The 26,989-nt window shown below is 36.8% G+C and overlaps 1 protein-coding gene across 2 annotated transcripts; it reads right to left on the reverse strand.

Moving 5' to 3' along the window:
- Positions 1-21,716: 21,716 nt before the first annotated feature.
- On the reverse strand, positions 21,717-22,419 carry LOC133294812 (large ribosomal subunit protein uL15x-like). 2 transcript variants are annotated; one of them, XM_061493565.1, is made up of 2 exons: positions 22,104-22,419; positions 21,717-22,022 (listed from the first exon to the last, which is right to left on the reverse strand). In XM_061493565.1, the coding sequence occupies exons 1-2, from the start codon at positions 22,344-22,346 to the stop codon at positions 21,903-21,905; spliced, it is 363 nt and encodes a 120-aa protein (XP_061349549.1). In that variant the 5' UTR covers positions 22,347-22,419; the 3' UTR covers positions 21,717-21,902. The 2 variants fall into 2 exon arrangements, with proteins under 2 accessions (XP_061349549.1, XP_061349548.1); XM_061493564.1 differs by having other exon boundaries at positions 21,717-22,412.
- Between the last annotated feature and the right edge of the window lie 4,570 nt (positions 22,420-26,989).

The raw sequence follows: 26,989 nt of genomic DNA on the forward strand, positions 1-26,989 counted from the left end.
TAGATCTTTATAAATAATAAAGATATCCTAATGATATTCTTTCTAACACTTCCCCTCAAGTTGGAGCGTATAAATCATAAGCAACAAGCTTGAACAAGAAAGACTAAGAAACATAAAATAAACGAGTGGGGGTTGTAACAACTCTACAACTTGTAAGAACCTGCACCGTTAATTAAGGAAATTAATTAATTAGATGTGAAAATTAGGAAATAATTCCATAATTAACCCTAATAATTATTATGAGGCTTAAATAAATATGGTAAGTGATTTATAATGCTGAAAGTTGCTTTTCTGATGAAAAGTGCAGATACTGGTTCTGCTACTCGGTATAAATGCGTACTAAAAAAGTATCCCAAAAAATTATAATAAGTGCATGAATATTCCTACAATATTATATAGGACTAGTAAAACAAGTTTCAGGTCAAAATAATGAGAACTGGTGCCAGAACCGATACTGGCTATAGAAAAGCGCGTACCGGAAAGTTACTGCGAAAAATAAAATAAAAATATGAAAAATCTTAGAAAAATGAGTAGGTTCAGAATCCTAAGTTTGGGATCAAAATGCTAAGCGTAGCAATTAACGTTAATAATGTGTCTTTAATTCTTAAGTGACTATAAATAGCCTTGGCACATGATCCTAGGTCTATTTTGGAGCCTCCATCGTATGAAATTCTAGTGCTTGTGAGTCATCCACCCTTTGCCACCTTTTTCTCCATTTTTGTGAGCCAAGGAGCTTCTTTTCTTCTTGGTTTCTTCACCAAATTACTTTGGGCTTGTGGGAGCTTGCATGGTGAGCGAGTGTAAGGGTACATTCTAAGTTTCCAGCCACTGTGAGGGGGTGTAGGTGCTGACTTTGTGTGGTTTGGGTTGTGAGAACCTTGGAGTTGGCTTTTGAGCTTCAAGATGTGAACTTTGTGGAGAAAGAACCAACCTTGGTGTGCCATTTTCGTGTTTGAACCAAGTCAGAACTGGAAGAGTTGTTTGGTGAGCTCCTTGAGCATTTCTTGCTGAGTTTCAAGCTTTGGTAAGTGTCACCACCTTTGATCATGAGTTTTAATGGGTAAAGGAGATGTCTTGGCTTGTTTAATGAATTAAACAAGTAACCACCCTGTATATGAACCTAAAGAAGTGTAAAAATGCATGCTTGGATGTTGGAATGGTTAAAAAACCCAACCTTTAGAAGGATATCTCGCGAAATGCAGAACTGCATTCTGTCGCAAAATATCCGGATATAGATATCCGGATATTGGCAGAGAGATATCCGGATATTGATATCCGGATATGCCCCCGACGAATATCCGGATATTCTGGGTTTTCGAAGAACAGTAGCTGCATTGTTAATACAGAAGGCTATTGGGGGTTTGCGGACCCTGGATTTATGAAGTTGAACTTCTGTAATAATTAAACTAAGTCAGAATCAAGTGATTAAGTGTTTGGGACTTTGTGAAAAGCCTAAAGACGTAAAACGTAAAAGAGTAGCGTTGTCTTTATGTTTATGCTTATGAGCTATGTTATTAATATGACTGCTGGTCCAAATCAGATTGTGATTCTACTGTGTTTGGACTTTGAGCTTTGGTTGGACTCTTGGCTTGGAATGTTAGCTTGCAAGGTAAGCTTTCGTGTCCTCGGTTTAGCTATGTTGTGGTTCCACCATGTCCCATGGGGGTATGGTTATATGCATGCTGTGTTACATGCTTTGAATATTTGAAATGCTTTTAAGCTGGTATGTGCAATGGCTTATAATATGTATGTGTTATTTTCACTTAGTCGGTAAGCCTGAGTATGTAGTGTCATACAAGATGGTGAGCCCGTGGGTGGGTGCTAGTAGCGTCTTGCATATTGTATGGGTAATAGACGTATTCCTGGATTTTCTCTGATCAGTAGAATAGAATTGACACACATGACATGATTATCTGTTGCATTGCACTATTTTGGAAATTATATTGTTAAACTGCTTTTGAACTTATATTGCACATGTAAGTGAGCTTGTGGTGGAAGATCCTTGAGGACCCCTTGTCTTACTGAGATTTCTGGTTTAGAGAGCTCACCCCACGTTTGGGGACGCTTATTTCAGATTCAGGTAATTTGGGGGCTGATGCCTCAGGAGGTCGGAGCTTAGTTGATGATTATTGTTGTTTATATTTATGTTGGCATGACTGGATTTGGTTGCTGTTATGTTTTCTGCCATTTATGATTTTGAGTTGAGACTTATGTTGGGCTTTGTTGCCTTATTTGGGTGAGCATGGGTTTGTCCATGCCACTTGGTTGTTATTCTTTTAGTTGGAGTTGTATAAACTATCAGGATTTGTCCGGTCTACGTGTTGTAGTTCCGTGACTAGAGACATATTTATGCTGTTTAATTAATGAGGTATTTCAGTTAGCTGTCTTTTGCAATTTACATACAGGCTATGTTTTTATCAATTGATTAATTAAGCAAGTTGGTAATGATAATGACATTATAATTGAAAAGAAAAAGATATTCCGCAATTTTAATTAAGCGCGGCTTAATACGATGATATGATAACATACCGGATATATACAGGGTGTTACATTTTATGGTATCAGAGCAATGGTTCGAGGGAAAAGCCTGTATGTATTGCAATAACTTAAGATGTTTGGTTGTGTTTGTCTTGTGTGTTTGCTCCGCTGGGTTTTATTAAGATGATGCTTATGAGATCACATTGCGTGGGCCTAATCAACTCATAATTTGTGTAACTTGTGCAGAGTCATGGTAGGATCCAGGAGAACACGAGAGACTGTTGAGGGTCAACCCGACCCAATCCTGACTGCATTGGCTGAGATGCAGGAGGCCACTAGATTTGCCAACGTGGCAATGATGGACGCTGCTAGAGAAACGAACCAGAAGGCCACAGAGGATGCTCTTGAGGCAAATCGGCTGACGAACATGACCATGATGCGGGTTATATTGGAGGAGATGAGGGCCGGTCCTACTGTTGGCCAGTATCCTCCGCCACCACCTCAAAACCACCACCGCCGCCGCCTCCACCTAGTGTTCAGGATGAGACCCTGAGTCACATTGGTAGTGTTACTCATGTCACTAGGGTGATGAAACCCTATTTGGAGCCTGCTGAGGACCGTGACGTGATCGACCGGAGGTTGAACGCTTTCAGAAAGCATAAGCCACCTTCTTTTGATGGGTCTTTGGATCCTAATGCTGCGGCGAGATGGGTGCAATCGCTGGACAATATCTTCCGGGTCATGCAGTGTACTGATCCGCAGAAGCTGATGTTTGCAATCTACATGCGAGAGGGCGATGCCCATGAGTGGTGGACGAACACCTCTCGTGCTTTTGAGATGCAAGGTCATGTGATGACGTGGCCATTCTTCGAGGACTGCTTTTTGGGAAAGTATTTTCCTTATGACGCGCAGGAGAGGAAGCAAGGGGAGTTTGATAGATTGGTTTAGTGAGGTGATTGCAGAACACATTGTTGGAGCTGCTTCGAGGGATTTTGGTACACTGGTTCAGCAGTGTAAGGACATTGAGGATGTCTGCATTACAAGCAAGGCTAAGAGGGTCAAGATTGATGAGACCAAGGGAATAGGTGGTTCCACTTCCTGAAAAGACAGGAAGTTTGCTGGGAACGGCAAAAGTATACAGTTGACGACTAGACAGGTGCCTGGTCAGTTCAAGAGGACTGCTTCGCAGCAGGGGAGCTTTGCTAGGCCTCCTTCCACTCCAAGATGTTCGGGGTACGGAAAGGAGCATGCAGGTCGTTGTGCTTCGGGTCATCTGATATGTTTCCAGTGTGGCAAGGAGGGCCACTTCTCCAGAGACTGTCCGTTGTCGACAGCGAGGGCTGCTGCAGTTCTGGAAGTTCCACTTCAGACGGTTCCGATGGCACCTACTTCGACACCTGCAGTGCCACCTGATACTGGACGTGTGTACACGTTGGATCGCCAGCAGTCGGATAGAGCTTCGAACCTTGTCGAGGTACTGTGTCTATTGGTGATTCATCAGTTGATGTATTGTTCGATTTCGGGGCTACGCATTATTTTGTTGCAACCCCGATTGCTTTGGGGCTTGAGTTTCCCATGTCTGTGCTCTCTCCACCGTTGCGGGTGACCACCGCCACCGGAGAAATATGTGATTCTACCACTGTACATCGCGATGTACCGTTTCAGTGGGACGGTCGTGAGTTCTCGGTAGATCTGATAGGAATTCCGATGGCCAACTTGGAGATTATTTTGGGCATGGATTGGTTGTCCAGAAACTGTGCATTGATTGATTGTTGTGCAAAGCGCGTGGTGATGTCTCCGTGTGATTCCACAGCCAGTTCCTCTCCATACATTTCTTTGCTGCAGGCTAGGAGAGCCTTGAGAGCAGGGGCATTTGGCTATGTCATGTTGGGAGGTTTGGTGAGTGGGACACATGAGGATATCACTGGCATTCCTGTGGTGGAGGAATTCCTCGAGGTGTTTCCTAAGGAGATTCCTGAGTTTCCGCCACAGAGGGAGATAGAGTTCTCCATTGACTTGTTGCCTGGTGTGGGGCCTATTTCATTAGCTCCATATCGGATGTCGCCACCGGAGTTGGCTGAGCTGAAAAAGCATATTGAGGATCTTTCAGCGAAAGATTTCATTCGACCGAGTGTGTCTCCTTGGGGAGCACCAGTCATCTTTGTGAAGAAGAAGGACGGGACAATGTGATTGTGCACCGACTACAGGCAGTTGAACAAGGTGATGATCAAGAACAAGTATCCCCTTCCTCGGATTGATGATCTGTTGGATCAGCTCAGGGGTGCTTGTGTGTATTCGAAGTTTGATCTCCGGTCCGGATACCATCATATTCGGGTGAAGCCGGAAGATGTCCCTAAGACCGCATTTCGTTCGAGATACGGTCACTTTGAGTATTTGGTGATTCCGTTTGGACTCACAAATGCACCTGCTGTGTTCATGGATTACATGAACAGGATTTTCCAGCCGTATCTGGATCAGTTTGTGATTGTCTTCATTGACGACATTTTGATTTACTCCAAGACTGAGGAGGAGCATACGGAGCATCTGAGGATTGTTCTGTAAGTGCTGAAGGAGAAAAGGTTTTATGCTAAGCCTTCTAATTGTGAGTTTTGGCTCAAATCAGTCAAGTTCCTTGGGCATGTGATTTCAGCAGAAGGAGTTGCAGTGGATCCCAACAAGATCGAAGCCGTGCTAGATTGGGAGAGGCCCAAGACAGTTACGGAAGTTAGGAGCTTCTTAGGTTTGGCAGGTTACTATTGGAGGTTCATCAAGGGATTCTCCACGATGGTTCTTCCATTGACTCGCCTTACCCGAAAGGAGACTCCATTTGTGTGGACTCACGAGTGTGAGAGGTGCTTTCAGGAGTTGAAGGAGAGATTGACGACTTCACCTGTGTTGATTGATAACTCTCCAAAAGAGAGTTATTTTTTGACTTAATTGTGATATTTTGGTACCTTGATTGCATATAATTCTCTTGATTTTATATGATTAATGCATGAATTCTATGATTTCATGATTTAATTGAGAATTATGTTAATTATGTGTATTTGGATATAAATGAGCATTGGAAACATTTAAATGCACTTGTTATTTTACTGCAGGTCAATGTTGTAGCATCGGAAAGCGGTGCTGTAGCAGTGCATATGAGGTCAGCAATCCATCATCACCAGCAAGCTATGGATTCAAGCCCAATTAGCTAGAAGAAGTTTCTGAACGTGTAATCAGAGTCCTGAGCTGGCTACGCGCTTTAAAACATTCAAAGGATCACCATTAAAGCTTCATTAAATCAGCGATTACATTTCCAAATTCAGACCTGAAAAACGAAATGGAAAGAATCTGATGAGATATGCTGCAGCATTATGCGCTGTCCTTGATCAGCGCTGCAGCAAATAAGGAAATAATCTCCAATCATTGCTGTAGCAAAACACAGTTGTATCTTCAATCAGCGCTGCAGCAAATAAGGAAAGAATCTCCAATCAGCGCTGTAGCAAAACACAATTGTATCTTCAATCAGTGCTGCAGCAAATAAGGATAGAATCTTCAATCAAGCGCTGTAGCAAAACAGAGTGTCATCCTTATCCACTCACACGGCAGATTTGAATGAAGATTTACATGGACCTGAAGAGATGTTTGAGGCCCATAATATCAAGTATATAAAGGAACGAACCCTACACACAGAAAGGAGGCTAGGAACGCTACACATGTTTTAGACATTCAATCAGATCCTAGAGAGAGAAAGTGGGGGAAACACATAGAGAGAATTTGAGGGTTCGTTGAGAGAAATCCAAGGAATCAAAGGGTGAGGCTAGGGTTTGGTAGAGAGATCATCAAATCCGGTGGATCCCTGCACTATTCCGGCGGCTGAAGCAAGGTTGATGGTGGTGTAGCCTACGGTAGCTGCGGGAGCAGTGCTACAGCAACGTCCCTGTTTTCTTTACTTTAGTTTAATGGAATCTTATTCTTTCTTTGTTGTTTCTTCCCACCCAAGTATGGGCTAAATTGTTATGATTGGGTGATAGAGTACCCTTATTGTGATGTAATCAGTTTGCCTAAACTTTTCTATATGATTGTCCTTTTAGTTGTTTAATAAAGTGCTTATTTTTATTCTTGTTGATTTATCGAGAGAGAGCTGCAAGATAATTAGGGTTTGAGCTATAGAGATATAGGTGAACTCAGAAAGTTATTAAGCATTGTGGTTTAACTAATTTAATTAGTTAATTGTGGGTAGAGAGATCATTCACACCACAAAATCAAATGGAACTTGCACTTAATGATTCATAACTATGTTGGCCATAGAGATGTGGGACTTAGTATACATGTAGAGTTGATGAGAGCCCTTGCATGCATTAGTGTTCTGATTACTGTTTGGATAATTGCTGTAGCATGGTTACTGCATTCTGGTGAAGTTGCAATAATGGGGAAATTGATCCCAATCTATCTTTAATACTTGGAAAACCTATTTTATTACTGCATTCTTTTAGTTAATTATTAGTTTTATTGTTTAATTAGTCATTAACCTCTTCCAAATTATCTTTGTTACCTTGATTGCTTCATATTGATCCCAACTTTATAGTTTTCTTCGTGGGAATGATATCTGGACTCACACATCCACTTTATTACTTATTGACACGTGCACTTGCGTAATGTGTGATTAATAAAGGGGTACACAATTGCGCAACATTGATCCTTCTTGATCCTGAGGAGCAGTTTGAGCTTTACTTTGATGCTTCTGGAAAAGGGGCTGGGTTGTGTTTTGATGCAGTCTGGTAGAGCTGTTGCTTTTGCTTCGAGGCAGTTGAAACCTCATGAGGAGAACTACCCGACTTATGATTTAGAGTTGGCTGCGATTGTTTTTGCTCTCAAGATTTGGAGGCATTACCTGTTCGGTATGCAGCTTGCTGTGTTCAGTGACCACAAGAGCTTAAAATATATGTTTGATCAGAAGGAGCTGAACATGAGGCAGAGGAGATGGATGGAATTTTTGAAGGACTACGACATTGAGTTGAAGTACCACCTTGGCAAGGCCAATGTGGTAGCTGATGCTTTGAGTCGGAAATCCGTGAGTCTATCCAGTTTGACGATGGGTGACTTCAATATCATAGAGAAGTTTTGAGATCTGAAGGTGACTTCCTTGTTTGGGGGTTCACTTCTCGAGATGGAGACTGTGAGAGTCAGGAATGAGCTTATGGAGAAGATCCAAGAGGCGCAAGTACAGAGAGAGTGCATGGACTACGTGAAGAACCAAGACGGTGTGTCTTGGAATGAGGATGGACTTCTGTTGTTTCAGAAGCGTGTGGTGATTCCTCGAGGTCCTTTGACCGAAGAGGTTATGGCAGGGGCCTATAAGGGCCAGTTTACTGTTCACCCTGGTGCTACAAAGATGTATCAAGACTTGAAGAGAAATTTCTGGTGGTCAGGAATGAAGAAGGACATAGTTGTGTATGTGTCCAAGTGTTTGATTTGTCAGAAGGTGAAGATAGAACACCAGAGGTCGTCTGGTAAACTTCAACCTCTTGAGATTTCGGAATGGAAATGAGAGAGCATTTCCATGAACTTCGTTGTGGGTTTGCTGAAGACTCAAGTTGGCTGCGACTCTATATGGGTCATTGTGGACAGATTGACAAAGTCTGCCCATTTTCTTCCAGTGAAGGTGAGCTTCACTACTGAGAAGTTGGCCAGACTTTATGTTCGCGAGATTGTGAGGCTTCACGGGGTGCCCGAGAGTATCATCAGTGATAGGGACCCGAAGTTCACATCTCGGTTCTGGGAGGCGTTGCAGGAAGCTTTTGGAACTCAGTTGAGACTGAGTACAACCTATCACCCTCATACTGACGGTCAGACTGAGAAGACCATCCAGACCTTGGAGGACATGTTGCGGGCTTGCACGTTGGAGCAGGGCTCGGCATGTGATAAGTACCTTCCGTTGGTTGAGTTTTCGTATAACAACAATTTCTATGCTAGCCTGGGCATGGCACCCTACGATGCGTTGTACGGTAGGAGGTGTCGTACACCTACCTGCTGGTCTGAGGTTGGGGATCGTGAGTTGTTTGGACTTTGTCCAAGATACCACCCTACAGATCCAGATGATCAGGGAAAAGTTGAAGCAGGCGCAGAATCGCCAGAAGAGTTACTACGATGTCAAGCATCGTCCACTGGAGTTCAGTGAGGGTGAGCACGTGTTTGTGAAACTTTCACCTGTCACCGGTGTTGGACGGGCACTCGGAGTGAGGAAGCTGAGCCCCTGATATATTGGGTCATACCAGATCCTTGGTAGAGTAGGACCTGTTACCTACCGGCTTGCCTTGCCTCGGAACCTGGCCAACTTCCACGACGTGTTTCCCGTGTCTTAGCTTTGTAAGTAAGTAGCGGATCCTTCGCACGTGGTGCAACCTGATGATGTGGAGGTTCGTGAGAACTTGAAAACTCTCGTCGGACCACTTAAGATTCTCGATCGAGGCGAGAAGCAGCTAAGGAGCAAGATCATTCCGATGGTCAAGGTTCAATGGACAGGAAGAACTCCTGAGGAGTGTACCTAGGAGCGAGAGGACGAGCTTCTCCAACTGTATCCCGACTTCAGAGACAGGTATATTCTGATTTTGAGGACAAAATCCTTAAAAAGGTGGGGTGAATGTAAGAACCTGCACCGTTAATTAAGAAAATTAATTATTAGATGTGAAAATTAGGAAATAATTCCATAATTGACCCTAATAATTATTATGAGGTTTAAATAAATATGGTAAGTGATTTATAATGCTGAAAGTCGCTTTTCTGATGAAAAGTGCAGATACCGGTTCTGCTACTCGGTATAAATGCGTACCGAAAAAGTATCCCGAAAAATTATAATAAGTACATGAATATTCCTAGAATAATATATAGGACTAGTAAAACAAGTTTCAGGTCAAAATAATGAGAACTGGTGCCAGAACTGATACTGGCTATGGAAAAGCGCGTACCGAAAAGGTGCTGCGAAAAATAAAATAAAATATGAAAAATCTTAGAAAAATGAGTAGGTTCAGAATCCTAAGTTTGGGATCAAAATTCTAAGCGTAGCAATTAACGTTAATACTGTGTGTTTAATTCTTAAGTGGCTATAAATAGCCTTGACACATGATCATAGGTCTATTTTGGAGCCTCCATCATATGAAATTCTGGTGCTTGTGAGTCAGACACCCTTTTCCACCTTCTTCTCCATTTTTGTGAGCCAATGAGCTTCCTTTCTTCTTGGTTTCTTCACCAAATTACTTTGGGCTTGTGAGAGCTTGCATGGTGAGGGAGTGTGAGGGTACATTCTGAGTTTCCAGCCACTGTGAGGGGGTGTGGGTGCTGACTTTGTGTGGTTTGGGTTGTGGGAACCTTGGAGTTGGCTTTTGAGCTTCAAGGTGTGAACTTTGTGGAGAAAGAACCAACCTTGGTGTGCCATTTTCGTGTTTGAACCCAAGTCAGAACTGGAAGAGTTGCTTGGTGAGCTCCTTGAGCATTTCTTGCTGAGTTTCAAGCTTTGGTAAGTGTCACCACCTTTGACCATGAGTTTTAATGGGTAAAGGAGATGTCTTGGCTTGTTTAATGAATTAAACAAGTAACCACCCTGTATATGAACCTAAAGAAGTGCAAAAATGCATGCTTGGACGTTGGAATGGGTAAAAAAACCCAACCTTTAGAAGGATATCTCGCGAAATGTAGAACTGCATTCTGTCGCGAAATATCCGAATATTGATATCCGGATATGGGGTTCTGGATATCCGAATATTGATATCCGGATATGCCCCCGACGAATATCCGGATATTCTGGGTTTTCAAAGAACAGTAGCTGCACTGTTCATACAGAAGGCTATTGGGGGTTTGTGGACCCTAGATTGATGAAGTTGAACTTCTGTAATAATTAAATTAAGTCAGAATCAAGTGATTAAGGGCTTGGGACTTTGTTAAAAACCTAAAGACGTAAAACGTAAAAGAGTAGCGTTGTCTTGGTTCCACCATGTCCCATGGGGGTATGGTTATATGCATGCCGTGTTACATGCTTTGAATATTTGAAATGCTTTTGAGCTGGTATGTGCAATGGCTTATAATATGTATGTGTTGTTTCCACTTAGTCGGTAAGCCTGAGTATGTAGCGTCATACAAGATGGTGAGCCCGTGGGTGGGTCTTGCATATTGTGTGAGTAATAGACGTATTCCTGTATTTTCTCTGATCAGTAGAATAGAATTGACACATATGACATGATTATCTGTTGCATTGTACTATTTTGGAAATTATATTGTTAAACTACTTTTGAACTTATATTGCACATGTAAGTGAGCTTGGGGTGGAAGATCCTTGAGGACCCCTTGTCTTACTGAGATTTCTGGTTTAGAGATCTCACCCCACGTTTGGGGACGCTTATTTTAGGTTCATGTAATTTGGGGGCTGATGCCTCTGGCGGCAGGAGGCCGAAGCTTAGTTGATGATTATTTCTATTTATATTTATGTTGGCATGACTGGATTTGGTTGCTGTTATGTTTTCTGCCATTTATGATTTTGAGTTGAGACTTATGTTGGGCTTTGTTGCCTTATTTGGGTGAGCATGGGGTTTGTCCATGCCACTTGGTTGTTAGTCTTTTAGTTGGAGTTGTATAAACTATCAGGATTTGTCCGGTCTACGTGTTGTAAAAATAAAACATTATCTATATCTCGAATACTCTCCCTCAAGATGGAAGGACCCTTCATCTTGGCAAGAAAGAAAATTAAAACGATGCTTCACGGAATATAAGTCGGACAAATCGACAGCAAATCAACTGGAATGACCATCAGTTTGAAGAGATGGTAAAGATGGATGTTGCAACATTAATGATTTTATATATCTCAACAATCACAATTACTATGAGATTTGAATATTCGCAAGAGTGAGTGGCTAAGAAAATAGAGTTTATAAGGTGTGTATTTTATAAATGGGGTTGCATGTAAGTGTGACAGTTAAAATGTAGGTGTGAGAAAAGAGTTTACAAGGTGTGCATTTTATAAATGAGTGTATTTTGGAGTATTTATTATTTAATATGTATGCTTTCAATTATAATTAAATATAATTTTAATATGGCTCTTTTTTTAAAGTTCTGTCCTCTTTCGGATATCATGAAAAATATTATTAAATAATAATTTTATGTATCTTTAACCAAAATATTTTTGGGGATTACTTCTCGCATATAGTAGGAGAGAAATTCTCTCATGTTGAGAGACAAATAAAGTGGGGCCCATCAATTTTAAAAAGAAAAAAGAGAGCCATATTTTACGATGTGAGTACTACATAAAATCAATCTCATGCAACATAAGAGTATGATTTTTTAATATTTTTATATACAATACTAAGACCAATATTAAATTTTTTGGTCAAAAATGTTGTTATGTTTAAAATGTCCCCAATGACTATCTTCTTTTGGTCTAAAGTAAATAAATAAAAATTTTCTCTAGCATAAAGGCTCCACATGGAGGGAGAAAAGGGCTTAAAATACGGCAAAAAAATTAATTTATTGCTTTTTTAATAAAAAAATTACAAAAATGTAGTCATTTTGAAATTATTTAGCAAATATAACACTCAAACACGCCCACATGGGACGTGTTCCAATGGAGAGAGACACGTCCATGTGGGACGTGAGTCATACGAGAGACACGCCCACATGGGGCGTGATCAGGAGAGAGACACGCCCAAAATGAGCGTGAGTGGTTTGGAGAGAGACACTCCTCATTTGGGCGTGACCCAAGAGAGAGACACTCCTCATTTGAACATGTTTCACCAAGTGCTGCCACGTGTCACAAGAGTCGACAGTTTGACCATAAAACTTTAGAAGTTCATAACTTTTAACTCGGGTGTCCGAATTAGGTAATTTTTTTTATTCCACATAACTTTTCGAGATCTACGTAATGACACCTCATTTGGCATATTTTGTCTGTCACAATTTTTTTTTGAATTTACAACAATGATATCATAAGAACGTTTAAACCCAAATTAATAAAGAGAAAACCTCTTTTTAATTAGGTTAAAAAATAGGAGAAGGTTATAGTTACTACCTCTTTATTAATTTGGATTTTAACCTTCTCCTAATTAAAAAGTGATTTTCTCTTTATTAATTTAGATTTAAACGTTCTTATGGTATCATTGTTGTAAATTCAAATTTTTTTGTGACAGACAAAATATGCCAAATGAGGTGTCATTACGTAGATCTTGAAAAGTTATGTGGAATAAAAAAAAATTATCTAATTCGGACTCCCGAGTCAAAAGTTATGAACTTCCAAAGTCTTACAGTCAAACTATTGACTTTTGTGCCACGTGACAGCTCCTGTGAAACACGCCCCAATGGGGAGTGTCTTTCTCCAATCGGTCACGCCCATGTGGGGCGTGTTTGACTACTATATTTGCGTAAATAATTTTAAAATGACTTTATTTTCATAATTTTTTATTAAAAAAACATTAAATTAATTTTTTTGCCCTTAAAATACTCGCTAACAATTCTAAAAGTTATATAAATTGATATATGGTCCTTACAAAAATTAGTATTTGACCCCTACCCCAAAAGTGAAATTATTACTCTGTGCCTCTGTCCTTGTTCACGATCAAGGTTTTCAAGTACCAGGTTAAACAATGGCTGAACTTAACCACATATTTTAAAGGAGCAAAAACATCGGCATACCAAAACTTTTTCACAGTGTAAAGTGGAATATCATTAAACAAAGCTTGTCACCATTTATCATTGACATTTTCCATCATAATTGGCCTACAACAGAAAATAATACCTCTAAAAATATGTTATTTCTATTTTTAAAGCATGGAATGATATCAAGTTTAATATTGCCTAATTCAATATTTTAATCAAACTAATTTTTAAATATAACATGCATATTAATTTTTAACACCTTATTTTTTATTTAATTTTTTATTAATTAATTATAAATATTGATATATGTATTATGTTACACAGCTACCCGCATCTAAAACTTTATGGAGAATGTGTTTTTTTATGTTACATGAGATAATTTTGTCTCATACAACTCACAAAAAAATATGTAGGACTCACTAAAAAGAAAAAAGAAAAAATGAGTCAAAATTGTGTACATTCACTTTTTGCAGGTGTATGAGACAAAATTATGTCATACAACATGATAAATATATTTTTCGAACTTTATATAAATTTTTATACCAAGTGGTGGTAGTTCAGTTGGCGCATGAGAGCTGAACAGGTGTGGGTAAAGGTGAAAGTGGGCTGGGTTGGGCCGAACTTTGTCTTGAAAAGCCTAAGCCTATGTCAAAAAATTTCAATTTTACCTGACCCGATAGCATAGTACAAGTCTAATTGTTAACCTGGCCTAGCCCATTTATTAAAAAAAAAAAAACCAATGACCTGGTCTGGCCTGTCCCGTTAACCTGTTAACTTTTAACTTCCAAACAGAAAATGAATCTACTTCACAAAATACGCAAATTTTGTTGTTAAAACAAAATTCTCAATTTCAACGTTCAAACAAAATCATGAATTATAATAACAACTTATCACAATCTGCATTTAAGTCACTTTCATAAGCAAGATGTCCAAACTAAATAACATATATTTCATCAAATCCAACAAACCAATCCATACTATGTAAATTAAGATAATTGCATGAATCTAACAAATGCATCATAATGCTTGTAATAGCCAAAAACTTCTCATCGTCTTCTCTCCCCTGCAAATACAATTCCAAGGTTACATAAGTTGGTAAAAATTTGTAAATATAGAAAAATAAAAAAAATAAAAAATAGAAAAAAAAAGATTAAAAACAAAAAACCTTTTTATACCTTTTATTTTTTCTTCAAGTCATACTTATTACGTAGCTAATATCCACCATATATTAAAGCTTGGATGGTATTTTCAACCAAGCTAGAACAATAGACATCAATAACTCTTCCTTTAGCACTAAATATTGATTCTGATACTACTTTAGATATTGGTACAAATCTTATATCACTCCCAAATGTAGTATTGGTGGAGGATTGAACCTGGGTCCTTCCACCACCTACTCAGCTCACATGCACTAACTGAACTGTCGTTATTTGGTATTACTATGAATAATATTATTTAATTTAATTTAAAATAAAGAATATGATATAGGCGGCCTATAGGTTTATAGGCTTGACATGTAAAAAAGATCTATAGCCTACTTTCTAAATAGCTTTTTTAAAAGTTTGGGCTTGTTCTAGTTTACTATATGTCATAGGCCGAGCTTGGCCTGATATAGGTTGGGACATAGGCCCTTGTAGGTCAGACCGACCCACTTTCATCCCTAGGTGCGGGTAAGAGCATGTGTTCGATCCTTTTCAATACCTTCTTTAGAAGAGGTTTAAAACCTTAATTTTGAACCTGTCCCGAATCGGAATAATCGTGAAGCAATGAATCGATTGAAATATTTTCAAATATACATATATATAGAGAGAGATACATATACAAATATTGCATAAGTAAACATTGTCATGTGAAATTTTATAGGATAAAATATGTAAGATCATGTGCAGAGTTCTGAAGTTGAACGAATATTATTGGATTCAATGGAATAAACTTTAATCTTCTTAGCTCTCATGTGTTCTGGTTTTTCAACTTTATAGAAAAATTGTCCTGGTCATTGATTTTTTTATCATTTTTTTATGATGAGAATTTATCGAAAAGAAAAGTAAATATTATTGTTATTGTGGGTAGAATATGTACAAAAAGATATAACATATATAGAGACTATAATAAACATAAAGAAATAAACACAAATTCTAATAAAATAAGGAAATAAATAATTACATATAATTACAAATAATTATGATATTTAAAACACTCCCCCAAATAATTACAGATCTTGTAATAGAAAAAGTCTCAACACTTTTTATTTCACTACAAGGAAAAAGATATATGATGATGTTTTACAAACTCAAAAAGATCATACTGAAGAGACTCAACGGACTAAGGCACAAACAAAGACGAAAACATAGAATTAAGTAAACTAAATAGAGGATGTCCCTGATGCTTATGATTAAGCCAAATAATAGAATCTAAAGTACACTAGAAAGTCATCAAAAATTGATCATTGACACCATTTTTAGTATATTCTCGAACAAGATAATACAACTCACCCTACTTTTTAGTAACCTCAATCGTCTTCCCAGTGGTTAGATCCTAAAAAGCACATTGAGTAGGAAAAAAGATTACAGGTCAATTCAAATCTATAGCAAGCTTATGGGAGGAAAGAAGGTTGGTAGAGAATGAGGGAACATGAAGAACATTTTTTAGATACAAGGAGAGTTGAATTTGAATGTTATTAGAGCCCGTAACTAATGTGTGTGATCCATTAGCTATCGTTATTATATGGATACCAATAGTAGGATTATTAGAGAGAAATGGGTCATGCAACAAGCCATACAATCAGTAGAACCAGAATCTACAATCAATGAGGTTTCGAAATCCATGCAAGAAGTAAGGATGTGCACGGTTCAATTTTCAATATCGAACCAAACCGAACTAGAAAAGTTGTTCAGTTTGGGCGAACCAAACTAATTTAAAAAGTGGTTCGGTTCTTGAACCGATTTAGAGTAAATGGTTTGGTTCTTAAATTGGTTGGCAAAAATGTGGTGTGGTTTGATTTGATTCATAACTTAGTTCATTTCATTTGATTTTCATACACTCTTAAAAATGGGCATAGTTCAGTTTAATTCAATTTTTATTCCGAACCAAACCCAATTGGTAAAATGGTTTGATTCTTGAATCAAATCGATTTTGAAAAACAATTTGGTTCTTAAACCACTTCAAAAAAATGTAGTTCTTTTGGTGCGGTTTGGATGAATTCATTTATTTATGTTTATTTTTTATTTTATTTTTTGCACACGCTTAGTAAGAAACAACAAGAGATCGAGTGCATGTGTTATTACCAGTCATAGCCAAAGCACCAATACCAGAGACCTTACTAGGAGAATTGGACATGGACCTAAGTCGCTCGAATTCCTCATGATGAATAGTAATGAACTTATCAGGCGTATACAAGGCCTAATTCAGAGTAGCGGCATCCAAAGAGGTGAAAAATGTCTGGCCATTGGGGTTGACTTACCAAACTTCTCCAAAACCTATTGCTTCCAATGAAGAAGATAACAAAAAAAAATTTTGACCCGACTTTTTTTAATAGGTGCACCAACATCCCTCTTTGCTAAGCTTAGAAGAAGAGGACCCCTGATGAAAAGGCTTAACTGAAATCATAACAGACCAGGTAAGGGACTTAGAGTCAAAAGGAGTTGGAGTAATAATTTTAGATGAAAGCATGACATATCCATCTGGCAACTTGGCATCAATCTTGATTGCCCTACGACTCTCTTCATCCTTAATAATGTGAAAAACTTCAAAAAGATAAGGTCATTTTTCCTTACCAAGAATGTGAACCCAAATGGGGTTATACTTAGAGTTGAGTTAGTAAAGAAAATCAAAGATCTGATTTCTTTTAACTAAGGTGGCTAGTGTGTTGCATCCTTGTTACACTCCATTTTCAAACTCTAGTACTAATCAAGCACGGTTCATAACCTAATCATAATGCTATAATATTATGTCACGGAGAAAAAGCCGTGCTTGGTAGAAAGAATCTTATTCCTCGAATCATAGTGGGTGGCAGCATCTTGCTTTATGGACAAAGATTGCCTAAGAACGTCCCAAATCTAAAGAATTGTAGGTAAAGAACATGCAATGTTGACTTATTCCAGGAGTCATAAAATTCCATAGTCATGTTATACTAAGTTATTCTTCATCATTCCACATAGAAAATGTTTGATCTATTTTGGCAAAGACAAAATTTTCAAGATGAAAAACCTTACGATATCCTTTGAGGATGGTATGAACAAGTTGGGACCCTTGTAAATAACTTTTGTCATGAAGACGATAATTCTAATGGAGCGTGGGAAGATCATTTGGATTGAGAGGAGTTATAGGTTTTGTAGCAAGTTTTGTAGTAGATCGTGGAACTATCTCAGTGCTTTCAACGTCCGACATAGTGCTTAAAGGTAAAAAAAAAAAAGAACCATTAGACATATAGAAAACAACACAAAAGGAACAAGTAATTACCACAAAAGTATCTGGATGTCCTAAACAGTGATGAAAACTTTATATCTGATCAAAGGAGGCTCGAGTGAACAAAAAAAATCCAATTTTTATAATGAGATTAAAGACACATGAACCAAATAGCGTCTAACCAAGGAGGTAAGGGTGGATCTAGACTCAAGACGGTTCCACACTCAAAAGATACCCAAAAAGATTTTTCGATGGCAGCAAGGTAATCAAATATCATTAGGAAAGGGTTCCACACTCAAGGCGACTTGAAAAGAAAAGTGAATATTATTGCTATTGTGTGTAGAACACACACAGACACACACACATCATGAGAGAGAGAGAGAGAGAGAGAGAGAGAGAGAGAGAGAGAGAGAGAGAGAGAGAGAGAGAGAGAGAGAGAGAGAGAGAGAGAGAGTAAAAAGAATAAACTTAAATCATAATAAAAAAATAATTTTAAATTATTATAATATTAATTACATATAATTACAATATTTGTGAGATTGACGTGATGGGATAATCAAACTAATCCAAAATCTCATGATATTAAAAAAGCTGTGAGCAATCAAGGAACGAGTATTAGCTCTCGGCCCAGGTAAGACATCAAGCTTTGCAAAAAGAGAACTTGGGCTTTTGGCCAGACCCATCATGTTCACGATGTATTCATGACAAACAACCAGTATACCAAACACTAAAAGAAAATTCGATAAAGTGCATTATTCCTCTCATCTACTCCTATATAACAAATTCAAGACTTCATTTTTTAGAATGAGATGATCTTCAGACCTGTTTGAAAAGTCTTTTTATTTTTTATTTTTTTCTCCTTATAAGCAAAAGATAGATCAAACAGATTTTCACAAAAGCTCTTATAATAAAAAGAGTCTTCTTTTTTTATAATGAAGAAAAAAATCAAAAGCTTCTAGAAAAAGCTTTTTATTTTTTATTTTTTTGGTAGTAAAAAATTTAAGTGGGGTTATAGACACCAATATCCCATTAAAGTCAGAGAAGACCATACAATCTCTTTAAAGATTTTCGAAAAGAATTACGAACAAAATTTTCACATCAACCAACTTTTTTAAGTCTATGGGCTTATTTATAATTTAAACTTTTAAATAACTTTTAAACTAAATTTTAATAAAATCATCAATCAGCTTTTAACTTTATTTTAAGCTTTTTTTTAGCTTAAATTTAAAATAATTTTTAACTTAAAATAAAAAATACCAAACAGGCTCTAAGGGAGCGTTTGGTACGAGAGAAATTTTTTTTAATCCAGGAAAGAATGTTTACTGAAATATAGATAGAAATATATTTTACTGGAAAAGTAGTAAAAAGCTGTTTGGTATGATGATATTTCCCCGGGAAATTAAAAAAAAATTAGTGGGTGTGTGTTTGGTTGGTTGTAATATATTTGTGGGAATGTTATGTTATTTTACGAAAATGTCCCTAGCCGTACAAAATGTTATCTTAAATGCTGTATATTCTAGTTCATTTTTATCATATTTTTTAGGGAAAAGTGTCTATCATTTAAAATTACACAACTTACATCCTTTCACTCTCACAAAGAGGCGGGACCCACACCTTTATTTTTTTTGTCAACTCTCTCTCCTACTTTATCTATCTCTTTCTCTCTCTTAAAATGACACAACTTTACGTCCTTTAAAATTATACACAATTTTCCCTATTTTTTATGTTGAGCCTCTTTAGCAGGTGTCTGCAAGATAGGTGATGCTATGTTGGTCATATTGCAGCATGTGGTGCACCATTTGGAAGAAACGTGTGTGAATCCTACATTCATCATAAATCATCCTGAGGTAATGAGGTCTTTGGCAAAGTGGCAGGAAGTTGGGTATTGATCGGCTCTGGAGTATGGTTTGCCACCAACAGGTGGTTGGGGTTTGGGTATTGATCGGGTGACAGGAAGTTCTTCTCTTCCCTGCCATTACACCTCAAGATTGAACCTTCAACTAAAGGTTTGTATACTATTGCACAGACCATTGTCATCCTGATCCTGATTAATGTCCACAGACCCTTGGGTGATGGCTGCTGTGCTCGATACATCATATGATGATGGGGTGTGAATCAAGATAATAACCACTTGGGGTCAATGGAATCTCTCTGTTTTTTTTACATTGTGGGCAAACAATTCTGTATTTGCTTGCTGTTTTCAATACATGCATGTGTTCGAACATCTGAAATTTCCACCAATTTACCTTCTGATGTGTAGGCAGCTGAGTGTACAAGCTTCGACGGTGGTCAAGATCTTCTCCAAATACACGAACAAGTAACGCAGCAAAGCTTGCTCAGCAAAATGACAGAGGTCGTAAAAAAAGGAGGGTTAATTTAGTCAATTATTTTGCGCCTCAAATCATCTTTTCCCGGGAACAAAATGGATGGAGTTTCTTCTTTGCAATCGGTACTGTTCATTACACATGGTTTGTTTTCTCGGGATAAGTTTGTGCTCTGGATTTGTTTTCTTTTTGGTTTACCAAACGCGGGGTTCCATCTTGTCAAATGCTGTTTTCCCGGGGATTGCAAAATAAGACGGGTACCAAACGCCCCCTAAGTATTTTCCATCTGACATAGCTACGTATCTTTCTCATTCTAACATATGTATTTAAAATTTTAGAATCAAATCAATATTTTTTCTTTAAATAGTTAACATTGGAAAGAAAATTTAAGAAATTTTTAAATTTTTAACCAGTACTCAAATTTCTTCAATTAATTTTAGACATAATGAAATATTTGCAAATCATTAATAAAACAATCTTTTGTTAATTAAACTAATTTTTGAGATTTTTTCAGAACTAAAAAGTTTCAAACACTTGATATTTTTAGGTTTTAACGTTTTATTACCAGTAAAATAGTCTTCTATTAATTAAATCAATTTTCTCTTAAATATCTATTTATTTTATAATTTTAAGACTTTACTTGAAATTTAAAATAGTCGTATAATACACATAATTTTTGCAATTTAGTTCGTATTCCTAGAATGCCAACAAGATTTGGTACAGTAAGGGAACAAAAAAGATCAAAGTTATAACCATATAACACAATCGTTGCAAAAATCTTTAAATCGCAACAATGTTTATAAATTAATCTTTCTATGATGTTTGGTGAAAGACCAAAAAAGACATTTATTACTAGTGTACACTCTTTGATTTTGTCGCATAGCTAAACAATACGTCAATACAATTATTATGCCATTTTTAATGAAATTATGTCATTTTAATGTGTTTTGTTATTTTTTTATAAAATTAGAAGAAAGAGGAGAGAAAATACAAAACCACACCAAAATAGGTAGTTTCATTAAAATGAAACTACTTTGTGTCATTTAAAATAACAAATATTTTTCCCATAATTTATATTTATGGAAGAGTCACAGACACTACCATGGACAATACACTGTTACAACCATGGCTGTTCCAGATTGTAAGCTAAGAGATGCACTGACAGAGAACAAGTCAACTAGAGTCGAAGTGGATATGAAAGAGATCAGGAAGCAAATAATTCATTTGCCAGTTTTATTTTAACTCAACTGGTTTTGATTATTTCCCATGACATTTCCTCCCAACAACATCTCTATGTTTTTATCACTTTCAATTCAAGTACAGCTACTTTTTTTTTTTTATAACCACAAGTATCTACTTATTCAGGATGGGTTCACTATTAAAGTTTTAAATCTTTTCCAGAAGTGAAGGATCGAACATATGCTCTCACTTCCATCTGGTCAGCTCTCATGCACCATATGAACTACTCTCATTTGGTAGTACAACTATTATTTAAAGTAACACAAGTAGATGTACATGTTTCCTTTCCTCTACCACATTAGAAGCATATGATCTTCTATCCAAAAAGTAATACGGTAATTTTTCACAACAGAAGAAAACATTTAAAACTTGCATCAAAATGAACAAGGCCAATAACTTCGAAGGGAATATTTGAAAAAGATACAATGAGAAAATGTTCAAGAAAATAAAATTAATCATGAGCCCTCGACAAAAAAGCAATTACCCCAAAACAAATTCCATTTCATATCATGCAGATCCAACAAACCTAAGCTGATATTGATTTTCAAAAGCTTAACCTAAAGATCAATTTTTCAATTTGCCAACAATAGATTCGCAGCTTCACAATATTATTAGTATGATTTATTTTAACGTGATCACAAACAATCGCAACAATAAACCCGATTAATCGAGAACATTATCATAACATTACACCTAAAACATGCAAAATTAAAATAAGAAACTTAAATCCTCAAATAAAGCAGAATCAATAACAATATCCAAGATCTCAACCCAATCCAAAACAAAAAGTATCGGAGAAAAAAGAAAAAATTAAAAATTAAAATTAAAAATACCCTAAGCGGTGAGGACAACGGCTCCTCCAGCCTCCTTGATCTTCTTCTCGGCGATCTTTGAAACGAGCTTTGCCTTAACGACGAGTGGCTGATTCTGAGGCAAAACCCCTTTCCCCAAAACCTTAAAGTACCCGAACTGGGTGACATCAATCAAGGGGGCTTTATTGTCTTTTGAAGCCTTTTCCTTCACATCTTGAGGAACCAAGGACCATAGCTTATCGATGTTCATAATTGGGCAATGGAACTTGTTGCGGAGCTTGTGGAAGTAGCGCATCCCAACCTTTCCGAAATAGCCAGGGTGGTACTTGTCGAAGAGGATTCGGTGGTGGTGCATGCCTCCGGCGTTTCCTCGACCACCGGGATGCTTACGATGCTTCCCGATACGACCGTGCCCGGCGCTGACGTGGCCTCTCTTCTTCCTGTTCTTCTTGAACCTCGTCGTCATTTCTTCTGCTTCTTCTTTTCTTCTCTCTCTACGCTTTCTCCTGCGGCGAAGAAGAGTGCAATTAGGGTTCAGGGTCTTATAACGTAACCAGTTTCTCCTGGCTTTACTATTTTAACCCTAATATTTATTAATTATAAATTGATATATTTGTTTTTTTTTGTCATTTTAACCAAATGAGGCCTTTTTATTTTTTTCTTGGATACCAAATGGGGCCAAGGCCCAATAACAAAAGAAAACCATGGGGAATAGATAGCCCCATTTCGAATCTGCTTGCAAAAAGATACTGTAAAACCTCATTTTCTTCCTTAAAAAATTTATTTATCAATTTTATTCTTTTTAATATAAGTTTTCAAATTTTTATTTTTGTTTCACTTTTTTCTCTGTGTTCAATTTGAATGTTATATATTTTTAAAAAAATTCTGTACATTAAAAAGTGACATGATATATAAAACTCAGTTAATTATGATAAAATGATCTTGTTTTACTAATCTTATATTCACTTGGGCTTGTGTGAGTATATAATATTTTATTATAAAATATTTTAATTTCTTTTTCAGATGAATTTAGGTCAGACAAAATTATTTTAACGTAATTAAGCGAGCTAAGTATGTTATATCATTTTTTAATGTTCCAAATTAACTATTAAAATTAAATATAATTTCATTCCAAATAAAGGAGGAATGAAAAATTTTAAATTTTAAATTTTAGAGATTAAATCAATAAAATTTATTTCTAAAAAATTAAACTAATAAAAGTTTTATTTTTCATAAATTAAATAGTTCACTTAATAAATATATATATATATATATATATGTTCCTACGAGGTGGTCCCAGCCTGAAATTATGAGCTAAACTTCAAATTTAGGAGGCTGCATTCCATTTCATATCTTAAAACTCTATAATCAACTTAAAAAAGTCAATTGAAACATTCTGGATCTTCTTAGAATTATCTTCTACTCCGCCAGTTCATTTGGATGGACAGTTCATTCATTACACCTGTTAGTCTCATGTGAAAGACATGCCATAGAGGGGCCGAGACTCATTAACTTAAATTGATATTATATTTGAAAATAATATTATATTATAATTTTTAAATAATATTATATTATATTTGGTACAAATTTTTGTTATCCTTGCGAGAGATTGAGTTTGATTCCAAAATTATAAGTATTCTAGAGCAGTGCTATAAGAATTGGACCGATTCGGCCGGTTCGAACCGAAAATTAATAAACTAGTCATGTGACCGGTCCGGGTAGAACTAATGGATCGAACATACAAACAAACTGACGTGACCCAATATGAACCGATCGATTTTACTAAAACTGATGACTCGCCGGGTCAAAAATAGACAACAGAAGGGAAGGGAAAGTGTCAGAGAAAATGGAACGTTGGCCACCGGGGATGGTGGAAATGACTTGGTCGGCAAGGAAGTCAGCCAGGAAAGGCCACATGGCGGTACAAATGTCTCGCCAGATATCCTGGTCTATGCGGAGGCGAGCATTGCAGCGACGAGGCGGGTGAGGATGTAAGTGTAGATGATATCAGAATGGACGGCGGTGACGCTTGAACTTGTTGAGGCCATGGCTACAGTGGCAACAATGTAAAGAAGGAGTTTAACAATGGTGAAGGAAAAGAGCATAAGATAAACAGACATAGCGTGGAAAAAAAACAAAGGTGTGAGATGTGAAATGAGTTTGTACAGGATTGCATTTATTATTTTGTCTTGGAAAGTGAAATATACAGAATTGCATTTATTATCTTGTCTTGAATGAGTAGTTTGTTAAGTGATAGTTGACAGATTGTATTTGAATTTTCTGGGTCATGCGGTTCAACCGACTCAGTACCTCGACCGGGTCAATAATCGAGTCGATTTTAATAACATTGTTCTAGAGTAATTTTGTTTAGCATTATTTTAATTGTTATTCATTTACTTAATAACTTTTATATGTCTATATTTAGGGGTGTGAATTATTGACCCGACACACTAACATAATACGAACACAACACAAAAATTCATATTCGGATTAGCAAAATATGACATGCCAAAATTTAAGTTTTCGTGAAAACAGACAACGCGGCTCATTCAAAATAAACTCGATTGATTGTCCCACTTATTAAATAAGCCACGTACAGTCCACCCTGCATCGATTTTGCAACTAAAGCTACCAAAACATGCTTAAAGAATGAATTCATTTCTATACAGGACGATGTGGGAGTAAATGCAAGGAAAAAGGAATTACCATAAAGCAATAACAACAATTCATCAAATGCAAAGAGATGGAGAGATAAGGCATTAATAGTATTTCAAAAGCAAGAATATGGAAATGAAGGTATCTAAGAAAGTGTAAGGAAAAACAATATAGGAAGAGGAGGAGTTGGGGTTGTATACCGATGAACCATGCTAAATGGAGATGCACAAAAGCTGTGGGAATCTATAGAGATTATTGTCATGACAATATCTTTCTACAAAAGATTTTCCCTTGTGATATTCCATATAGACCCCAAGTCAAACATCATATTATTGAACTCGAATTTGTGATTCATGTTTCTAGATTTGGGCTAGCCAAGTTCTTCTAAGACTACTTATATATCTCCTTTAACTTAAATTTATCTAATAATAAAATGATTTAATATTCCAAAACTCAATTCCAAGTTGAGGTTTTGCTGCATAATAAAGAGACATGTACTAATATTGAAAGGAAGTATTGATCACTAGATGATGAAGTTGACATAACAGTATGGTAGAAATGTAAAGTGGAAGTAGACCACCCAAATAAAGGCTATAATCTCTAAGTACCAATGACTCTTTTTTTATGAAACTGCACTAGGCTATATTAAATTGTTGGTTAAATTGCACCATTTAAAATATTTATTATATAATTAAGTATAAAATATAAACTTATGTACATATATCTAAGTCACGTGGTTCAACCAGTGATCCGCTGGTTGAACCAATAACCCAATGACCTGGTATCCCAATTAAGTCAATGATCAGTTCGAGTTTAATAACATTGATTTGAATTATAATGTTGGAAATTCCATTTTTGAAGAAGTATTTTTGGGGAGAAGTGATTACACCAATATTACTTCTTTTTATCATTGAAAGATGTTATTATCTCTATATTCTACAATTGCGTGCACCATATCATAAAATTAACACTTCTACAAGCCGCTAACTAATATACAATTATTAACTTGGACTACTTAACAGGTCATGTGTCTTCTCAACATTCCAGATGAAATCTAACCATTTATGTAACATTTCCACTTCCAAAAAATAGACCTTGTTCTCAAAGTCTAATAGGGAAAAAAATAACTAAGTATCGGTCTGGGTCCAAAAGAAAAATGAAAAAAAACCATAAAAAAACATGGAAAGAAGTGTTATCTTGGATGCAAGTTTTGGTTGGTCTCAGGCATCCAACAATAACACGAATTCATTTATGTGTTGATCTTGTATTTCAAACAAAGAGAAATGTCATTGCATCTCATAGCACAGATGTTAGAAAAATATAAAAATCATTAATATAGCATCACCCAACAGCTTAAGCTTTTGAGTTAAATTGGCGCTTTACATAGTATCAGAATCTCGGTGTCAGAGGTTCAATTTTCACAGCCCCCCATTTAATTAATAATTAATTAAGTCTTGTGGAGTTTCTTAGCACAGATAGGTGGGTCTATGCATTGTCCACCCTTCAAGTTCAATGGGCTCTTGTGTAATGGGACGTGTTAGAGGAATATAAAATCATTAATGTAACTTCACCCAAAAATTTAAGCTTTTGGGTTTACATGGTATCAGAGCCTGTGTGACCAAGTGGTCACGAGTTTGATCCTCATTGCCCCCCATTTAATTAATAAATAATTAAGTATTGTGGAGTTTTTTAACACAGGTAGGCTTGGCCAGATGCATCATCCATCCTTCAAGCCCAATGGACTCTTATGTGAAGGGGTATGTTAGAGAAATATAAAAATCATTAATGTAGTCTCACTCAATAACTTTTGGGTCAAATTGGTTCTTTACAATAGAAGTGAGTTAATTATTTTCTTTATGCACATTGTGTTCTTGACGCACCATAATAGCATGTTGTGAACTTATTTCTAATGATCAAACTCTATGTTGCAAAGTGCGAACTAAAAGAGATTCATTGATTTGATGAATTTGAACCTCATATAAAGAACCAATTCAGCCTAAAAGTTTATCTATTGGGTGATGCTACATTAATGGTTTTATATATTTCTAACATGCCTCTTGACATAAGAGCCCACTGGGCTTGAAGAGTAGACAATGCACATGCCCACCTATCTATGCTAAGAAATTTCACAAGACTTGATTAATTATTAATTAAATATGGGATAATGAGGATCGAACCCCTAACACCGAGGCTCTGATACCATGTAAAGAACCAATTCAACCGAAAAGCTTAGACTGTTGGGTAAGGCACATTAATGGGGTATTAGAGCTATCCAAAATCTTAAGCTGTTAGGTGAGGCTACATTAATGTGGTATCAGAGCCTGGTTTAGGAGAGCTCATGGTAGGGGGAGACTGCCAACCACAGACCAAGTGAGCAGCAACGCTAAGTGGGTTTGGAACACCACAATCAAACACAAAACCTTAAGGCATTAGGTACATGGATCCTTCCATTTA

This window comes from Gastrolobium bilobum, unplaced genomic scaffold (assembly GCF_033153095.1).
Source record: "Gastrolobium bilobum isolate Gb01-03AN ecotype WA unplaced genomic scaffold, APGP_CSIRO_Gbil_v1 utg6601, whole genome shotgun sequence".
NCBI lineage: Eukaryota > Viridiplantae > Streptophyta > Magnoliopsida > Fabales > Fabaceae > Gastrolobium > Gastrolobium bilobum.